Here is an 18,293-nt window from a genome sequence, read left to right on the forward strand (position 1 = left end):
TAGTGATGTTGACCATTCTTTCACATGTGTATGGACCCTCTGTATATCCTTCTTAGAGAAGGATATACAGAAGGATGTCTCTTCAGGTCCTTTGCCAATTTTAAATTGGATTTTTTTGTCTTCCTGGTGTTGAGTCCTATGTGTTCTTTATATATTTTAGAGATTAAACCCTTGTCTTAAGTGTCATTGGCAAATATGTTTTCCCATACAGTTGGTTCCTTTTTAATCTTTTTCATGATTTCATTAGCATACAGAAGCTTTTTAAGTTGATGTACTCCCATTTGTTTATTCTTTCCTTTAAATTCTTTGCCCTAGGAGATATAATGGCGAAAAAGTTGCTGTGTGGGATATCTGAAAACTTTTAACCTGATTTCCTCTAAGACTTTTATGGTATCATGACTTATTTTGACATTTTTTATCCATCTTGAGTTTATTCTGGTGTATGGTATAAATTGATGGTCTAGTTTCATGGTTTTTTTTGGACATACCTGTCCATATCTCCCAAAACTATTTATAGAGGAGGCTATGTTTACTCCATTTTATGTTCCTGCACCCTTTGTTTAATATTGATTGACCATGGAGACATGGGTTTATTTCTGCACTCTCTATTCTATCCCATCAATCTATGTGTCTGTTCTTACTGGTACCAGACTGTTTTGATTACAGTGGCCTTGTAATATACTTCAATATCAGGTATTGTGATCCCTTTCACTCTGTTCTTTCTTAAGATGGCTGAGGGTATTTGGGATAATTTATAATTCCATATAAATTTTTGAAATGTTTACTCTATACCTCTGAAATATGTCATTGGTATTTTAATAGGAATTGAGTTGAATTTATAAATTACTTTGAGTAGTATGGACATTTTGATGATATTAATTCTTCCAATCCATGAACATGGTATATCCTTCCATTCATTTGTGTCTTCCTTCATTTATTTCTTTAGTGTTGTATAGTTTTCTGAGCACAGGTCTTTTACCTCCTTGGTTAGGTTTGTTCCTAGGTACTTTATTTTTACTGTTGCTATGGTAAATGGAATTTTTTCCCAATTTCTGTTCCTGGCAATTCATTCTTTATGTCCAAAAGGGCCTTCAATTTCTGAATATTGACTTTGTATCCCACAGTTTTGCCAAATTCACTTATTAGGTATAGTAGTTTTTTTGGTTGAGCCTATAAGGTTTTCTATGTACACTATCATGTGATCTGCAAACAGTGACAGTTGTACTTCCTCCTTTCCAATTTGGATGCCTTTTACTTCTTTTTCTTGTCTGATCACTGTGGCTAGAACTTCCAGTACTATGTTGAATACAAGTGGTGAAAGTGGATACCCTTTCCTTATTCCTGATCTTAGAGGGAAAGCTTTTAGTTTTTGCCTATTGAGTATGACGTTGGCTGCAGGTTTCCCATATATGGCCTATATTATGTTGAGATATGCTCCTTCTATTCTGACTCTGCTGAATATTTTTCATCATAACTGGGTGCTGTATTTTATCAATGCTTTTTGAGCATTTATTGATATAATCATGTGACTTTTGACTTTCATTTTGTTTATGTGGTGTATTATGTTTATTGATTGGTGAATATTGTACCATGCTTGCATCCCTGGGATGAATCCCACTTGATCATGATGGATGATCTTTTTAATGCACTACTGGATCTGGATTGCAAATATTTTGTTGAAGATTTTAGCATCTATGTTCATCAGCTATATTGGCCTGTAGTTTCCTTTCTTTGTTGTGTCTTTCCTGGCCTCATAAAAAGAATTTGGGAGTCTTCCCTCTTCTTGAATTTTTTGGAATAGTTTGAGAAGGACAGAAGTTAGCTCTTCCCTAAATGTTTGGAAAAATTCACCTGAGAAGCCATCTGGTCCAGGGCTTTTGTGTGCTGGGAGTTTCTTGATTACCGCTTCAATTTCATTCGTTGTTAGTCTGTTTAGGCTTTCTGCTTCTTCCTGATTCAGTTTGGGAAGGTTATTATGCTTCTAGAAATTTATTCATTTCACCCAGGTTGTCTTGGCATATATTTATTTGTAGTAATTTCTGACAATCCTTTGTATTTCTCTGGTACCAGTAGTAATTTCTCCTCATTTGTTTATTTAAGTCCACTCTCTTTTTTTCTTGATCAGTCTGGTTAAAGGCTTGTTGATTTGTTTATCTCTTCAAAGAACCAGTTCTGGGATTTTTGATCCTTTGAAAAGTTCTTCTAGTCTGTATGTCATTTAATTCTGCTCTGATCTTGATATATCCTTCCTTCTACTTGCTTTGAGCTTTGTTGTTGTTCTTCTAGTTTTTGTAGATGTAGGGTTAGGTTGTTTTTATTTGAAATGTTTCTATCTTTTTTAGGTAGGCCTGTATTTCTGTAAACTTCTCTCTCAGGACTGCCTTCACTGTGTCCCATAGGTTTTGGCCTGTTGTGTGTTTATTTTCATATATTTCCAGAATCTTCTTGATTTTTCTTTTATCTCATTGTTGACCCATTCACTGTTTAACAGCATGTTATTCAGTCTCCATGAATTTGAATTTTATTGAGTAATTTTTTGCTTGAGGTTGGTTTCTAGTTTCAAGCCAATGTGATCCAAAATGCTTGATATGATTTCAATTTTCCTGAATTTGTTGAGGCTTGTTTTGTGTCCTACCATGTGGTGTACCTTCAAAAATGTTCCATGTGCATTTGAAAAGAATGTATTATTTTGCTTCTTTGGGGTGAAAGGTTCTGTATATATCAGTTAAGTTCATTTGATTCAGTGTCACAATATGCTTATTGATACTTTGTTTGGATACTCTTGACGGTTGGGTGTTAAAGTCCCCTACTATAAGTGTGTTGCACTCTATATCTTTCTTGAAGTCCTCCATGATTTTCCTTATATATTTGGTTGCTCCTATGTTGGGTGCATATATGTTTACAATGGTTATACTGTCTTGATAGATTCTCTCCTTAAGTATGATGAAGTATGTTTCTCTGTCTCTTTTCATGGCCTTTGTTTAGAAATCTAGTTTGTCTGATACAAGTATTGCTACCCAGACAATTTTTTCATGTCCATTTGCTTGGAATATATTTTTTCCCCCTCTTTGCTTGAAGTCTGTGTAGATCTCTTGTTCTGAGGTGGGTCTCTTGTAAACAGCCTATATGTGGGTGATGTTTTCTTATCCATTCAACTACCCTATGTCTTTTGATTGGAGCATTTAACTCATTTACATTTAAGGTTATTGACAGGTACTTATTCATTGCCATTTTTCCCCTTTGAACTCGTGTTCCCCCCTCTCTATTTTCTTCATTTTCTTAAATTACTCCCTTTAGTGTGTCTTTCAATGCAGGTGTGGTGGAGGTGTATTCTTTTAGCCTTCTTTTGTCTGGTAAATTTCTTAATTCACATTCCATTTTAATTGAGAGCCCTGCTGGGTAGAACAGTCTTGGTTACAGGCCTTTACTTTTCATTACTTGGAATATTTCTTGCCATTCCCTTCTGTCTTATAATGTTTCTGTTGAGAAATCAGTCACTAGCCTTTCCAGAGCTCTCTTGTATGTTACTAGCTATTTCTCCTTTGCTGCCTTTAAGATCCTCTCTTGTCTTTGAATTTTGCCATTTTAATTATGATGTGTCTTAAAGTGGGCTTCTTTAGGTTCATCTTGATTGAAACTCTCTGTGCTTCCTAGACTTATGTGACATTTTCTCTTGTCAAGTTAGAGAAGTCTTCTCTCATTACTTTTTCAAACAGGCTTTCTATCCTTTGCCCCTCTTCTTTTCCTTCTGATATCCCTATTACATGGGTTATTACATCTTAGGTTGTCCTGCATCTCCCTCATCCCCTCTTAATTTTTTTTGAGTCCTTTTTCATTTTGTTGCTTTTTCTGGGAATTTTCTTCTACCTTGTGCTCCAGCTCACTGATTCGATCCTCTGCTTCATCTAACCTGCTTTTAGTTCCTTCTATCATGTTCTTCATTTCAGATATTATATTTTTCACTTCCTCTTGGCTCTCTTATCAATAGTTTCTATGTCCTCTTCCATACTGGTGTAGTTCACAGTAAGTTTTTTGTAGCTTCTCTAGAGTTCTTTGTAGTTCACACTGAGCTCCTTGAGTGTCCTTCTGATCATTATTTCCAATTTACTGTGAGGTAGTTTTTTTGCCTCAATTCCATTTTGTAGTCTTTTTGGGGATTCCTCCTTTCCTTTCAATTGGGGGTTATTTCTTTTTTAGGTGACCTTTCTTGTTTGTTTCTGTGTATTAGATTGATTTGCTTCGACACCCTGTCTTCGTGGTGTGACATTCTGTGCTAGGATACCTGTGGGGATCAGTGGTACAGGCTCCTTGATCTCCTGAACTGGATGCTGTTGATACCCATTATGCCATTTATGCAGCTCTCTAGTTGTAATTGGGTTTGGTTGTTGTTGACTTTCTTTGGTGGGCCCTTCCCTCCTGGTGGCAGACTGAGAGTCACTCTGCCTACCATGTCTTGTACATTATGGTACAGGTGTTACCAGAAGAAAACCAAACAGCCCAGGACACAAACACACATTTGCAAAAACCTTCACCCACAACCACACTATTAATAGCAAATAAGCCAATATTAATAAAGGTGAAAAGGGTTTAGGACTATTATAAGAAATTTAGAACAAATATGAAATGATTGCAACATTAAGTGATTTTGTAAGGGTCAAGGGAGGAACAATAGTATGAGTTGGGAATATAGACAAGGCAAAGAGTAAGGAAATAAAATTTACATCATAAATAAAAAAGTAAGGAAGGGAGGCAGAATGGAGTAAGAGAAAGGAAACATAGTATTAGCTTTAAACAGAAAGTTTATGTGTGTGTGTGTGTGTGTGTGTGTGGAGAGAGAGAGAGAGAGGGAGAGAAAACAACGAAAAGAATATATATATATAAAATAATAGGGACATAACTGGAGAAAAAGATCTACCACAGCAATATCAACAACAAATGAGCTAAGATTTATTTATATAGGTGGGATGGGAATAAGAGGGGAAAAAAGAGCAAGCTTATGAGATGTCTAGAAGAAAGAGAAATTATTTTGAGAGGATAGAGAGAGAAGGAATACTAAGAATGTGGAATGAAAACAAGGCTAAGGCAGGGAAAATTAATATTTAAAATGAAAAAATGGGCAGGAAGAAAGCAAAATGTAGTGAGAAGGGAACGGTAAAATTTGAGAATTGAAATTCAAAAATAGTGACTATTTAGAAATAAGATTGAAGAAATGAAACAACCACCACCTTATCCACAACCAACGAGCAAAGACTGATAACAGTGGGGAGAGAATAAGGGTATTTTAAGAACTGAAAAAAGAATGTGAGATGACTAATGACAATTACAAATGGTTTTGAAAGGCTGGAGTGGGAAGAAATAGTTAGATTGTGGAATAAAAACAAGTTGTGACAAGAGAGAAAATAGAATTTAAAACAAAAATAAGAAGAAGAAAGAAGGTAAAATGGAATAGAAGGGAAGAGCAAAATATAGGATCTGAAATAAACAATAATATAAAACCTGGTGCCATATTATGCCCAAACTTGAAGGATAAGAAACAAATGTTAACAGTTATGCAGGAGAAAAGATGGCGCCTTGTTGTGCCAGTCTCTATTTTCTCTCTGCTCTTCTGGGTTTAGTAGATCAGTGCCCAAGGATCTACAGCTCCTAGGTGTCTGTTGAAGGGTTCTTTCACAGCCTTTTCTTTATTTCCCCTGCGGTAATGTACCACTCAGCAGGAAACTCCTGAGCCTGGACCCGAAGATCTGCAGGACCTGTAATCCCAAAGGTGGGGGTTGTGCTTGCCTTTCTTCTAAGGCTATCTGGCTGGCTGTAGCAAAACTCAGGCATTCTGCTCCTGCCTTCCAGTCCCGAGCCTGTTGCTCTCTTGCAGGAGGTTTCGCCCAAATTCTCCTCTCTGAACAGCCTTCTGCTCTCAAGCTGTGCTGATTTAGGTCCTACCATTCCTTCAGTGTACTCTATTCATCTTCATTTTCAGTTAGCAGAGCTGCTATGCCTGTGTGCAGGTGTAGGGGCCCCTTTAAAAATAGTTTCTGTGTGGCCTCCACACTATATAGCACCGGTCCCTAGGGACCCAGTTCTTCACATGGTCCCCCTCCCCAAAAACACACCATCTCTTATGGACAGGACTGGACACCACCTTTCAGAACCTCTGACAGTTTTAGATAAAGTTTTTCTCAGGATCTTTCCCAGCTGACACTGGAAAGAGTCTCCCAGCTATACTATAACACAGGGCAGGCCAGTTCTTGCTTACTGCCATGCACTCCCCACACTCTGGTCCACATACTCTCTCACTCATAGATGTTTTTACTCACTCTCCACTCTGTGTTTTGACTGCAATTCTGGTCTGGGTCAAGGAGCAAGTGGTTGGAGCTGCCAGCTGCTTTGCTGCAATCTTGGATCTTTATTACAATTTTTAATTTGTAAATACCTCATCTAGTAATTTACTTCTAAGAAATTATCCTAAACTCTGTTTCAAATACAAAGATACACACCCCCCATGAAAGCAGTTAATAAAAACTCACTAAATAAACTCCTAAAGATATTTGCTCTTTAATATATTCCGGCTCCAATGGGCTGCCTACCACAAAACACTTGGTGCTTTTTCAGAATTACAAAACCTACTGATTTAGGAACTCCAGTACTAGTTTTAACATGTTCTCATAGCAATTGACACCTAGCTGTCACCTCCCTGTGCTTAATTCTTTTTGAGGAGGAGGGCCTTCTAGGGAAAACGAGGCAATAAATATTATGCAGAGAAATCATAAAGATTGTTTTTATAATCAATTTGAATCTGAACTCACAAATTTAGACAACCAGAAAAATGACAACAGTATATTCTGGCTTGTACAGTGAGGGAAGAGTTATATTTCAGATACCCATGACAAAGTTTGGCTCTCTTGACCCCACAGTCAACTTGTTTCTGCATGTTTCCTACCTGTAGTACATCCTGTCTTCATGCTATAGAAACAGTGTTTTCAAGTTAGATACACTCAAGGCATCACACAGCATGGGAACCCACTCCTCCTTGCCTCTTTGCCTCCATGCACTTTGCTCCATGGGTTTCTACTCACCTCTGTGACCACAGAGTATTTTGAGACAGAGAAGCTAAAAATAAAAAGTCAATAGCTGATGGCAAATCAATAAATACATATTTAATAAGCTTCAGAGGAATGTGTCAAAAGAAAAGTCATCAGCTCTGGCTGATGTGGTTCAGTGGACTTAGTGCCGGCTTATGAACCAAAGGGTCACAGGTACAATTCCCAGTCAGGGCACTTGCCTGGGTTGTGGGCCAGGTCCCCAGTAAGGGGAACACGAGAGGCAACCACACACTGAAACTTCTCTTTCTCTCCTTCTCCCTCCCTTCCCCTCTCTCTAAAAATAAATAAATAAAATCTTTAAAAAAAAAGTCATCACAAGATGAGAATAATCTGCCAAAGATAAATTTGCCTCTTATTTTTTCCAGGTGATTAAAACAAACAAGTTTCTGAAAATTTATTAATAATATCTAGAAAAAAGTGATAAAAGATTATAAATAAATTCCATGGCTGCTAAGCATATCTTTCAGCCATTTTTGTCAGATCATGTTCCAATAAGTGTGCAGAATTTAAATGAAGATCAGAGGTCAAACTGGAAATTGCACAGTCTAAATCATTCTGTCAGCAATAGCTAAGGGGTTGGGGCATGAGAATGAGGGTCCTACAAGGAGCCTGAGCACATGTGGTGGCCATGTCCAGACCAGACTTTGAATAAACCGAGTTTATACCTTGGCTCAATCATGTGTGAGAAGGCTAAAACTGATGACCTTTTAAAAAGCAAACTTACCTTTGGGTGAAAGCAACCCAAATGTGTATCAATAGATGAATGAATAAACAAAATGTGGTATATACATAAAATGGAGTATTATCCAGCCCTAAAAAGGAAATTCTGACATGTTACAATATGGCTGCACCTTGAGGACATTATGCCAAGTAAAATCAGCCAGACACAAAAGAACAAATACTGTATGATTCCACTTATATAAAGTTTCTGCAGTAGTCATATTCATAGAGACAGAAAGTAGAATGGTGGTTTACAGGGGCTGGGGTGGTGATGAAGAGGTAGTGTTTAATGGGTATTATTGTTAGTACTGAATGGGTATTAGAAGTACTAACTTTCAGTTGGGGAAGATGAAAAAGTTGTGGAGATGGATGGTGGTATAGTTAGCAATGTGAATATAGTTAATGCCACTGAACTGTATGCTTAAAATAATTAAAATGGCATATTTTATATTATACATATTTTACCACAACAATACAAAAACACAAAAACAAAACAAAACTAACTCACCTTTGAAGTTGCCAATATAGAGACCAGGCAGGATCTAGGGGAGAGACATAGACCAGACATGAGTGTTACAGACCTGAAAGTGACAGTGTTTTGCACACAGAGGCAGGGCCCTCACCAGAGTAGCTGGAACATAGCTCAGGCAGACTGCCTGCCACATCCACTTCCAGCACCTCCCAAGGAGGTCAGCATGCCTAACCAGTCTCCAGGGCTTTGGCCAGTACTAAGCCTGACCTAATAATGTATGGATGGTGGCATGCTGGTGTCCATCAACTCACAGAACTTAAAAGACCAGGATCCCCCACAGGTCCTCAAGGATCCCATGTATCCTTCCTCACTTCAAGCCCCTCAAGTGCTTGCTCTTTGGCATCTTGAGTCCAGCCACAAACCCAAGTGCCTCCAGTCTCCCCTTTACCCCTTCTGCTGGCCTTTTCTCCTATGACTCCTCTTTTTCCTTACCACATCCTACATTCCCCCTCCAACACCCTACACACTCTTGTACATCCCAGCCTTCTATCACAGCTCCAGCAAACCCATCCGCTGCTGTGTGAGGTCTTTGTACATGCTGTTCCTACTGTTGGGCAGCTCTGCCTCACGCCCAAAGGAGGCCTTGTCTTGATGCCCGAGTCTAGAATAGATCCCTGCTTTGGTGCCCACAATCTGTTGTGCTCCCCTTGTAGTGATGCTGTCATGGAGGCATTACCAGGTGAAGGTCTGTCCATTCTGCTGGTCTGGAAGACTCTCTGGGCAGTAAACACACCCTGTCACTCACAGCTGTATTCCCAGCTCCTGGCCCACAGCAAGCCCATGATTATCATTCAATAAAGAGTTGCTAAGTGAATACGTGGACTCTCTAAATGTGCAAGTTAATTGAAGATCTGCTCTTAAGGATCTCCTTCTCCTAAGAAGTGGTTCTCAAACCAAACTATACATCAGAATTACCAGAATCTGTTAAAAATTCAAATTTCTGGACAAGCCTCCAGCCCAAGCCTCCATTCCAGTAGATTCATTCCAGATCTACTGGTATGATTCAGTAGATCTGAGATGAGGATTGGGGACTGTATTTTTCACAAGCACCCCGTGCATACCCCCAGTTCCTAGGCAACACCCTTATGTTAGTTTAGCATCACCACTGCACATCCTCTCTGCTTCTCACTCCTTATTTTTGTCCACTCCTACCAAGAACTCTGAAAGCAGCACATAGTAATGCTCATCACAGGCATGGAGTTCTTCAAGTATCTTTGACTTACTAAAAAACTGATGGAATGTGTACAAATTACTACAGGGGCCTTCTGACCTATTCTACCTAAGGCAGCCACATTTGGGTTCTGTTGTTGAGACCACAGACCCTGATGCAGGTTTTTCAAGCCATAAAATATACAAATGCAAATAAGTTTCACAAACCATCAAGCAAGTCACAGACTAGCAGAGCCCTACCCAACATGAAAGCAGCACCCCAGTGGCACTCCAAGAACCAGTCAGAAGTCACTATGACAGGAGATTCCTTCTACTCTGAACTCCACTTACTCCTCATATAGCACTTCCTTCCACTACTCCTGGAGCTACAGTGCAGCAGTTCCTTTGTTCAGCTTCTTAGGCCTCCCCTCTGATTTACTACAAGAGCTTCCTAGAGATCTCCCTGACTTGACTTGACAAGTCCAAAGGATTCCTCAACCTACCTCCAGCATGCAAAGTTAATCAGGTGATATTTCAGGTTAAAAGCTTCTTAGGGCTTCAAGTAGCTATCAGGATAACATTCAAATTTGACACCTCAGCAAGTGAGACCTTGAAGGATTGAGGTTTTTATGTCTACGGCCTCTGCCCTATGCCAAGCACCTTCCTCAATCTTTGCCATATTCAAGGACAGAGAGACACAGGCCAGACCCCCCAATTTCATCATCCAGGTTTTATGGGAAACAGCCTAATTTTCAAAGAATGTCAACTGCATTAAGACAAACAACTTTCAGTATTGTGATAGATAGATAAATAAAACACATGTGCAGGCTGACTATGGCCCATGAGAAGTCTAATTTATCTGCTGCCTGCATCATATTTTGTGTTCATCTTTCCTCTAAGCTCAAATGGTTTTCACTTGATTGATAGGGTACTTAAGTAAATGTTTTTACAGCGAAGAAATAACCAATGTGAATAGAGTGAGAAGAGGTGAAGCAAGGGAAGGAGAGAGATGAACCAATGTTAAATGACACTTGCGAGAACAAACTTTGTCCCTGTCTGCCCAGTCAGACTTCCATGTGGGGTCAGTGACACTAGGCCAGGGGCTGGGGCTGGGACTGGGACTGGAAGAGAGCAGCATCCTGAAAGGACATCAGGGCAGAGAGCTAGCAGAGGCAGAGGTCTGAACTCACTAAAATCAAGGAACCAACTTACTAAAAATCATTTAAGATGTACATTTTGTATGCAGTTAAAATATTTTAAAGCAATATAAGGGGAAGATGGAGTTGTATCAGTGAAGTTTTAAGTCCATTTCCCAGACCAGAAGAGTAAGCTAGAGCTTCACAAGCTGGAAATAAAAAGTAAATTTCTCAATCTCATTTTCTGTAGTTTCTTCCACATAAAATTCCAAAACAAGATTAAGGGAGGCTGGAGGATTGACCATTGGCAGGGAGAAAAATTACATTTTTTTTCAAGGAGAATAAAAGCCCATGAAATTTAAACTTCTACACTAATCAGCTTTGCGGTTCAAACTTGAAACTCAAAAAAACTGACCCAACTTCTCCCATGTTGTTGCTAGTAATCCCTAAGTACAAAAAAAGAAAATGAAAATAAATAATTTGCTAGGAGAGACATGGCTTATAGGGGAACCCAGGGAAGAGGTGAGTGTTCATTTGGGATAACATGTGAGCTCATGGAGTCTGAATTCAGTCCAGAAGCAAGAACACAGTAGGAATGAAACCATGCTCACATGGTAAGAAGGACAGATCAAAAACTTACAAATGCAACTTGGGAATGTTCTGTGACTCTAAAAGACTAAGTTTAGAATTGATCCTAGCCACCTCTAGGTCTTAGAAACAACTGTTCTTTCCCTCTGCAAAGGATGTTCTTTCCCCATTGTTCACCTAGGCGGCTCCTTGTCATTTAGGTGTCCCATGAAATGACAGCTCCTAGGGAGGTCTATCCCAACCACTAAAGTCCCTATTACTCTATCACATCACTCTGTCTTACTTTCTTCATCACATTTATCGATACCTAAAGTTATTTAATTTGCAAACTTTTTTGGTTGACCTTGAAGCAGGGACCATGTCTGTCTTCTGCCCTGCTGTGTCCCCAGATCCTACCATTGAGTCTGGCACATTAAAAGATAACCACTAAAGGAAAATGATACTGCTGGTCAATAAAGGTTCTTGTTTTTTTTTTGTTAAAAGACTGTCTTAAGATAGACTATGAAAGGTAGACTCCTTCTACAGTAATCCTTTGAGACCATGCTAAAAATTTTCCATGGTTGATGGCTCCTCTTGATGAATATTATTCACATCTATACCTTATTGGCATTGGTCATACAAAAGTGCATAAAAATCAGCTCCTTAGCCACAAAAAAACTCTTAAGCACAAAAGGATACTGCTTCTAAGACAGAAAAATATTTTGAATTGACTTTTTAAATAGTTCTCTTAGTTTTTCAGGATGCAGTAGAATCTAGGACCACCATTCAAACAGATATAAGGGTGGCAATTCTTGATCAAGCAGCACTACAGGTAATGGGACTGGGAGGGTTTGTGATTCTCCCTAGGTCAGCAAGGACTTTCTGAATTTTAAAGCCTGGGTAAGGGGAAGAACTTTGGTGGATTCTTTAAGGGTTAAATGTCATAGACTTTCTTAATACCATTGGTTTATGAACTTAACCAGTTTGCATTTATAAAAGGAATTTTCTGAGAATAGTCTTATGTACATTCATATGCCTGAAGCATCTATTCCTTCAATATGAAATAAAACTACAATGTTGAAGAGAGAAAGTATCCAGGGGGTGGTGTAGAGGAGACAGAAGGACTACCATCATAGAGCTACAATAAGCCCCACAGACACAGCTGTAGCAGTGTGCCACTCACAATACACTCGCCACCCACAGTACACTTACCTCCCACAAAGGGATTCCTCTATAAGCTGCCTGGGACTAGTTCGGGTGGAAGGACCTTCTTGTCTTGCACACTCATTTCCCCCTACAGGATCTACCATAGTGCCTGGACAATAGCAGGTGTTCAACAATGTAATTTAATGAATGGGTGAATGGACAACTAGGTGAATTATGAAAGCCACCAAGTCAGGTATCACCATGTGGAGACAGCAGCATCTACTACACTAAGATGTCTGAACTTCCAGCTCCTTACCATACCAAAACAGTGCTTCTCAACCTTTTAGGCCCTCTACCTCCTTGTAAGAATTATTCAGCTTCAGATCACACAGGCCTGAGGAGATTGAGTGAAGAACCCTAAATGGGGGATGATTTTGCCTTCCGGGGACACCCAGCAATAAAACCTGGATATATTTTTGGTTGTCACATGTGGGGAGGGAACTACTGGCATCTAGTGGGTGGCTGCCTGGGATATTGCCAAAACTCCTAAAATGCACTCAACAGTCCCACAACAAAGAACAATGCTGCAGAAGCTGAGAAACCCTGGACTATACATAAGGGGCATATTCCCTCTGCTCTTTTCCCTTTTAACTATATTCCTTTTGTGACTATGTTCCCTTATCTTCCTAAGGAGAAAAAAGCCATTTTAAAACAGATGTCAACCATATCCAAGGCATCTGCCATCACTACTATAACTATTGATGCACCAAATTCAAGTGCAGATTTGTACTTTATAGTTCTCAAAAATGTCTTCTAATAAACTCTCATTTGCTTCTCTCAAGAATTTGAGTAGAAACTGAGGTAAGTACCATTATACTCATTTTAAAGCAAATAAAGAGACTAGATAAGCTACCCCACATCACTATGAATCGAGGGACATAAATTGAAGCTCAGAAACATTGTGTCTTGTTCAAGATCACAGCATGAAGCAGCAAGAGTGTAGAGACACTCCAAGTAGGGCTTTCTGATACCACCATCCTTCTTAATAGTGGGTCTCTCATGAAAAAGTGATACACTAATTGAAGTGTTTGCCTCCCATTACCATGAGCAAGATATAGGAGTAAGCTTCCTATAAATACTGGGACAGCACTGTTTTCCACCAGGAAGGATGCTTTCAGAGGACATGAAGCCATAAGAAAGAAAGAGGCCACCAGCCTGCACAGCTGAGAACTGCATGAATTGAACCAATCCTGACAGTCAGTGGGGGAAAAGGCACCAGAGCCAGACAGTCCTCATATCCTACCCTAGCATGGTAATACTTGAGCCTGTTTTTAGGTCATTAGGGTTGATCAAGATAAAATCACGTACATGGAAGCATTTGGGGTGGGTTTCTCCAACATAATGCTGGCTAGACAAAGACTAGATTTTTGGTTTTTAGTGAAGTATTCTAGTACTTAAGACTAATAAAATGACGAGGACAGGAGTTTTCTTTATGGGCCTCCCCCAAAGATGTGGGGGTTTAGACACTTGAGAGAACTTTGAGTCAATTAGGAGTTTGCCAAGGCTCTACAAAAACATGATATTGGCATGTTTAGCCTATTTAGTTTAATTCTAATCCTCCTATAGACATTTACTACACTGATGTTATAAGTACAGTGAGGCTCTCTTCATTATGGCTATGAACCAGATCATCTGGCTTCGAGTCCAGGCTCTGCCATTTACCCAATGGGTAATTTTGGGCTTGTCACCTAACCTCTGTGTACTTCCTCTGTAAAATGGGAATACAAATAACCCTACTTCAGAGGGCTGTGGTGAGGATCAGATGAGTTCTATGTGGTAAAATCTCAAAACATTTCCTGGCACACAATAAGCTCATTAGTGATTATAATTTGGGCCAGTTCAGAGAATCTATTTGGGAATTGCCAAAAAGCAATGAAATGACAGTTTTAGTTGCCTGCCTTTCCTTCCTCCTCTTAATCAATGTCAAACATGAAGAGAGGAGGTGGCTTTCCTATTTTGCAATTAATTTGTAGTTCTGAAGAGTTTTTCAAGTTACTTTTAAGTGTCTTCAGAATTCACTTGGGATGAACTGGCATCCTAGCTCAAAGAAGGAAAGACTGCTACAATCTTCAAAATTAGTGGGAACTGGATTCCAAATACAGTTCTGCCACTTCCTAGTGTCGTGACCTTAGTCATACTACTTAATCTAAGTCTCCATTTCCCAATCTGCAGAACCTTGCACAAAGAGGATAAGACAGACTGACCTCCCAGGACTATAGTGAGGCTTAGATTTTATAAACTGTAGGCATGTGATATGAGACTCAAAAAGTAATAGAACACAACTGCTGTGTTCTCTTTCTGTATTTTCTCATCGTCCTCAATTGGACAGGATACAGAAGCCTCTTTCCTTTGTATTCTGTGTTAACAAACTGTGTACACCTGAGATGGGCATGACATTCTCCTATAAGAGATTGGAACAACTGGGTAAGACCCTCTATGAGGGCATGAAATGTAAATAAAAACTGCTATACTCAAAGCAGTCAGAACAGAATCTGCATGGGTTAGTTCATATGTTTTCCTTTACCAAGGATGACCAACTTGACTGAGGCTGGAAAAAAATGTTATCCCAGTAACCTCAGGACACACATACTGTAAATTATGTTTTTAGTTCTAAGGGTATTTAGAACTAAACATTTATATGTTACTTATAAATGTTTTTAGAAGCATTTCTATGGTTAGCACCTTATAATAATTCCAACTGATATACTGCGTATCAACCTTTTTTTTTTTTTTACAGATAGGGAAACAATGAAGCCTAGTTCCAAGTCACACAGTAACACATAGACAAATTCTAGTTAAGGCTTTTAATTTCTGGCTTCCAGCAACCTACTTTGCCAATAATTAATCTTGTAACTTTGAGCGATTCATTCTGATCTTAGCTTAGACATCTTTACCCCAGCAGGATCCTTGTTCTGGCTTGAATGACACTTCTAGCTTTCTTTCATCACGTCTATTTAGCCCAAGCTTCTGAAATTGTTTATCTTATCCTCTGGAGCCTCTACTCCTCCCCACCCTGTGTTTGTGCATGTATGCTCTCTCTCTCACACACACACACACACAGACACCCATGTTGTGTAATACAGTAGCCATTAGCTACAGTGGCTAAGTACTTAAAATGTGGCTAATTCCAAATGAGGTATGATTTAAGTATAAAATATACACCAGATTTTGAAGACTTAGTACAAAAAAGCCATAAAGCATTGTATGAATAGTTTTATATATTGGTTACATGTTGAAATGACAATATTCTGAATATATTTCAGTCAAATAAAATATATTACTATGATTAACTTGACCTGTTTCTGTTTACTTTTTTAATGTGGCTACTAAAGAAATTTAAATTAAGTATATGGCTCACATATTTCTATTGGGCAATCACCAGTCTATACTGAACGTTCTATGAAAGACCTTTGTTTGTGTCATTACCATTGTACTCTAACCTCACCACCTCTACCATTACAGCACCTAACTGTAATAGCAAGTACACAATAAACATTTGTGGAATTAAGGATGTCTCTAAATCTATCTGTATGTATGTTTCTCAATGCCTACATTGGACATAGTGGCTCTATTTACAATACAAGCTGGTTTGTATAAAAATATTAGCAAGAAATTTATTACTTTTTTTTAAAGGTAAAATTGTGATATGAATAGGACTGCTTTTGTTGACAACCCTGAAATTAATTTTGAACCCTTGGATAATCATTTATGTTTTGAAATATGTTCTTTAAATTATAATACATATGTAACAAATTAAATGATGAAACAGCTGGAGAGTAAACAATTTAAGTGGAAAAAACTGCAGAAAGAACAAAGGATAGCTAAGGTTTGACCACAACTAATGGGAAAGCAGACAGGGCCCACAAACTTGTGAAAGCAACTTTATTGTTCTATTTTAATTTAAGAAGCAGAAGACTTGTGATGCTGACAGACTCCAGTACTAATGGGGACGTAATGCCAAGTATTTATTCAAAAGACAGTCTGTTTCCAAACTTTATCAGTGTCCCACCAACCATTCCCCCGCTCAACAACAAAAACAACCCACACACAATGTATACAATTCTGGTTACCAAAAACCTCAGATATGCAGGCCCAAAACACACAAAAGTTCTTTCATAAACTGGATCTGCAGAACACAAGAAATACAATGTGGGCAGGAGAAAAGAGTTAACTACATACATAGCACTACTTCTACTGCCCTTTTCCTTGTCACCTAACATTCCCTACCCCACATCTGACACTCCAGCTAAAAGAACCAAATCAATACTGACCCCAGTGCTGATGCAAATCAAAAAATAAAGCCACATGGATACATCCACCAAATATGAAAACTGAATGTATGTGGAGAAGTGGGTGAATGGAATGCAATTGGGGAAGAGAAGCAGAAGACCAGAAGCTAATCTCTGTCCCAGGACCATTTTAAAGACCTGTGGACTTGTCTTTGTTAAAGGCTTTTTAAAAGTTTTTGCTTTAATGTCTTCCCTTTAAACCAGTAGTGTCAGATCACGCATCCTTTAACCTTGTAGTTGCCATGAATACATACATGGTCAACTCCCAGGCAGCTCTGAACTGCAAGAGCTGACATCTGGTACCTTCCATTGGCAGGAAGGATACAAGACTATCCCACAGCCTGGCGGGTGGGCGTCTGGAGAAACGAGAGCAGAAGGTGGGGGCCAGAACAAATAAAAGAGAGCTGCACGGATTTTCTAGAAGGCATAATCTGCACAAGCAGCCAGCCAACAGGTTGGCCTTGTTGCAGAAGCCACATGACCCAGTATAAATCAGCTTTGAAGCTGTTCTCTCACCTGTCCTGCCCTCAATCCCACCAACCTCAGGACTGTCAAATTCTCTGTCCACAAGAAAGTTTCATCTGTACACACGGGGAGTTAAAACAAACAAACAAACAAACAAAACCCTGAGGAGAGAAGGAAGTTACAGAAGACACCTATCTATTGCAGTTTACTAATGACATGGGTGGTGACGCTTCAAGAACCCAGTCTGGGAGCGAAGTGGGGAGAAAAAGAAGAAACCGCAGCGCTCGGTGCTCAGCCAACGCGTCGGCAGAACTACCAACGCTTTTATAAAGGGCAAGCAGGTCGTCAGCCGCAGAACACCAAGGGCAGGGCTGGCGCGCGGGGGACGGGGGATGGGGTAGGGGCGCTGCTCACCCGGAAGCCAGCAGGGCCCCGTCGTCGGGGGGGGGGGGGGGACACGCAGGGGCCTGGATACGCAGACTCACCCAACACCGCCCTGATGCACCGCCCCCTCCCCACGGTGAAGTCGCGGGGACGAGACACCAGGGAGGCAGGTGCGGAGCGAGGACAGGGCAACCGGCGGGGCTTGCTCTGACCAGCAAACACCGCCGGAGGGAAGGCTGAAAAGTGGAGGCAAAAACAGCACAGATGAAAGAAAGACACTTTACCTTGTTCATCCCATTTCCCATGGTGGCTGAATGCGAACTCAAGTACCCTTGGCACTGAGGGCGCAGGCTCCCTACTGGCGTTACTGCTGGAGGATTAGGATCAGGTGGGGCGGGAGGGAGGAGGCGCTGGGGAGGAATTTCGTGCTCTAAGTATAAACAACAACAACGACAACCGGGGCCGTCCGGGAGGCAGGGCAGTTTCCAGGGACTCCGCAGGGACTCTGGGGCTTTCCGCCCCTCCGCCCTGGACTTCCCGGTCTGGCCGGGCACAGCAGCGGGGTCTCTGCCGGGAAACGGTCTCGCTTCGCCCGCGTACGCCCGGAGCGAGACCCTCGCACCCCTCCCCGGCCGGCTCCCAGGGAGCTGTAGTCTGACTCCCCGCGGCCCGCGGCCCGCGGGGGGAGGGGCGGGAACCAGGGTTCCCAGCGCGGGCGACTGTCGAGCGCGCACGCGCGTTCCCGGAG

The 18,293-nt window shown here is 40.4% G+C and overlaps 1 protein-coding gene across 2 annotated transcripts in view; it reads right to left on the minus strand.

The window, feature by feature from the left end:
- Positions 1-18,284, minus strand: part of DUSP22 (dual specificity phosphatase 22) — a 62,296-nt gene extending 44,012 nt beyond the window's left edge. For both annotated transcript variants that reach the window (XM_028513708.2, XM_036026616.1), the window contains exons 1-2: positions 17,830-18,284; positions 8,326-8,359 (exon numbers count right to left, since the gene is read on the minus strand). In XM_028513708.2, coding sequence (XP_028369509.1) covers positions 8,326-8,359; positions 17,830-17,850 — 55 coding nt within the window. In that variant the 5' untranslated portion in view covers positions 17,851-18,284. The remainder of the gene's footprint in view (positions 1-8,325; positions 8,360-17,829) is intronic.
- Between the last annotated feature and the right edge of the window lie 9 nt (positions 18,285-18,293).

This window comes from Phyllostomus discolor, chromosome 5, assembly GCF_004126475.2.
Source record: "Phyllostomus discolor isolate MPI-MPIP mPhyDis1 chromosome 5, mPhyDis1.pri.v3, whole genome shotgun sequence".
NCBI lineage: Eukaryota > Metazoa > Chordata > Mammalia > Chiroptera > Phyllostomidae > Phyllostomus > Phyllostomus discolor.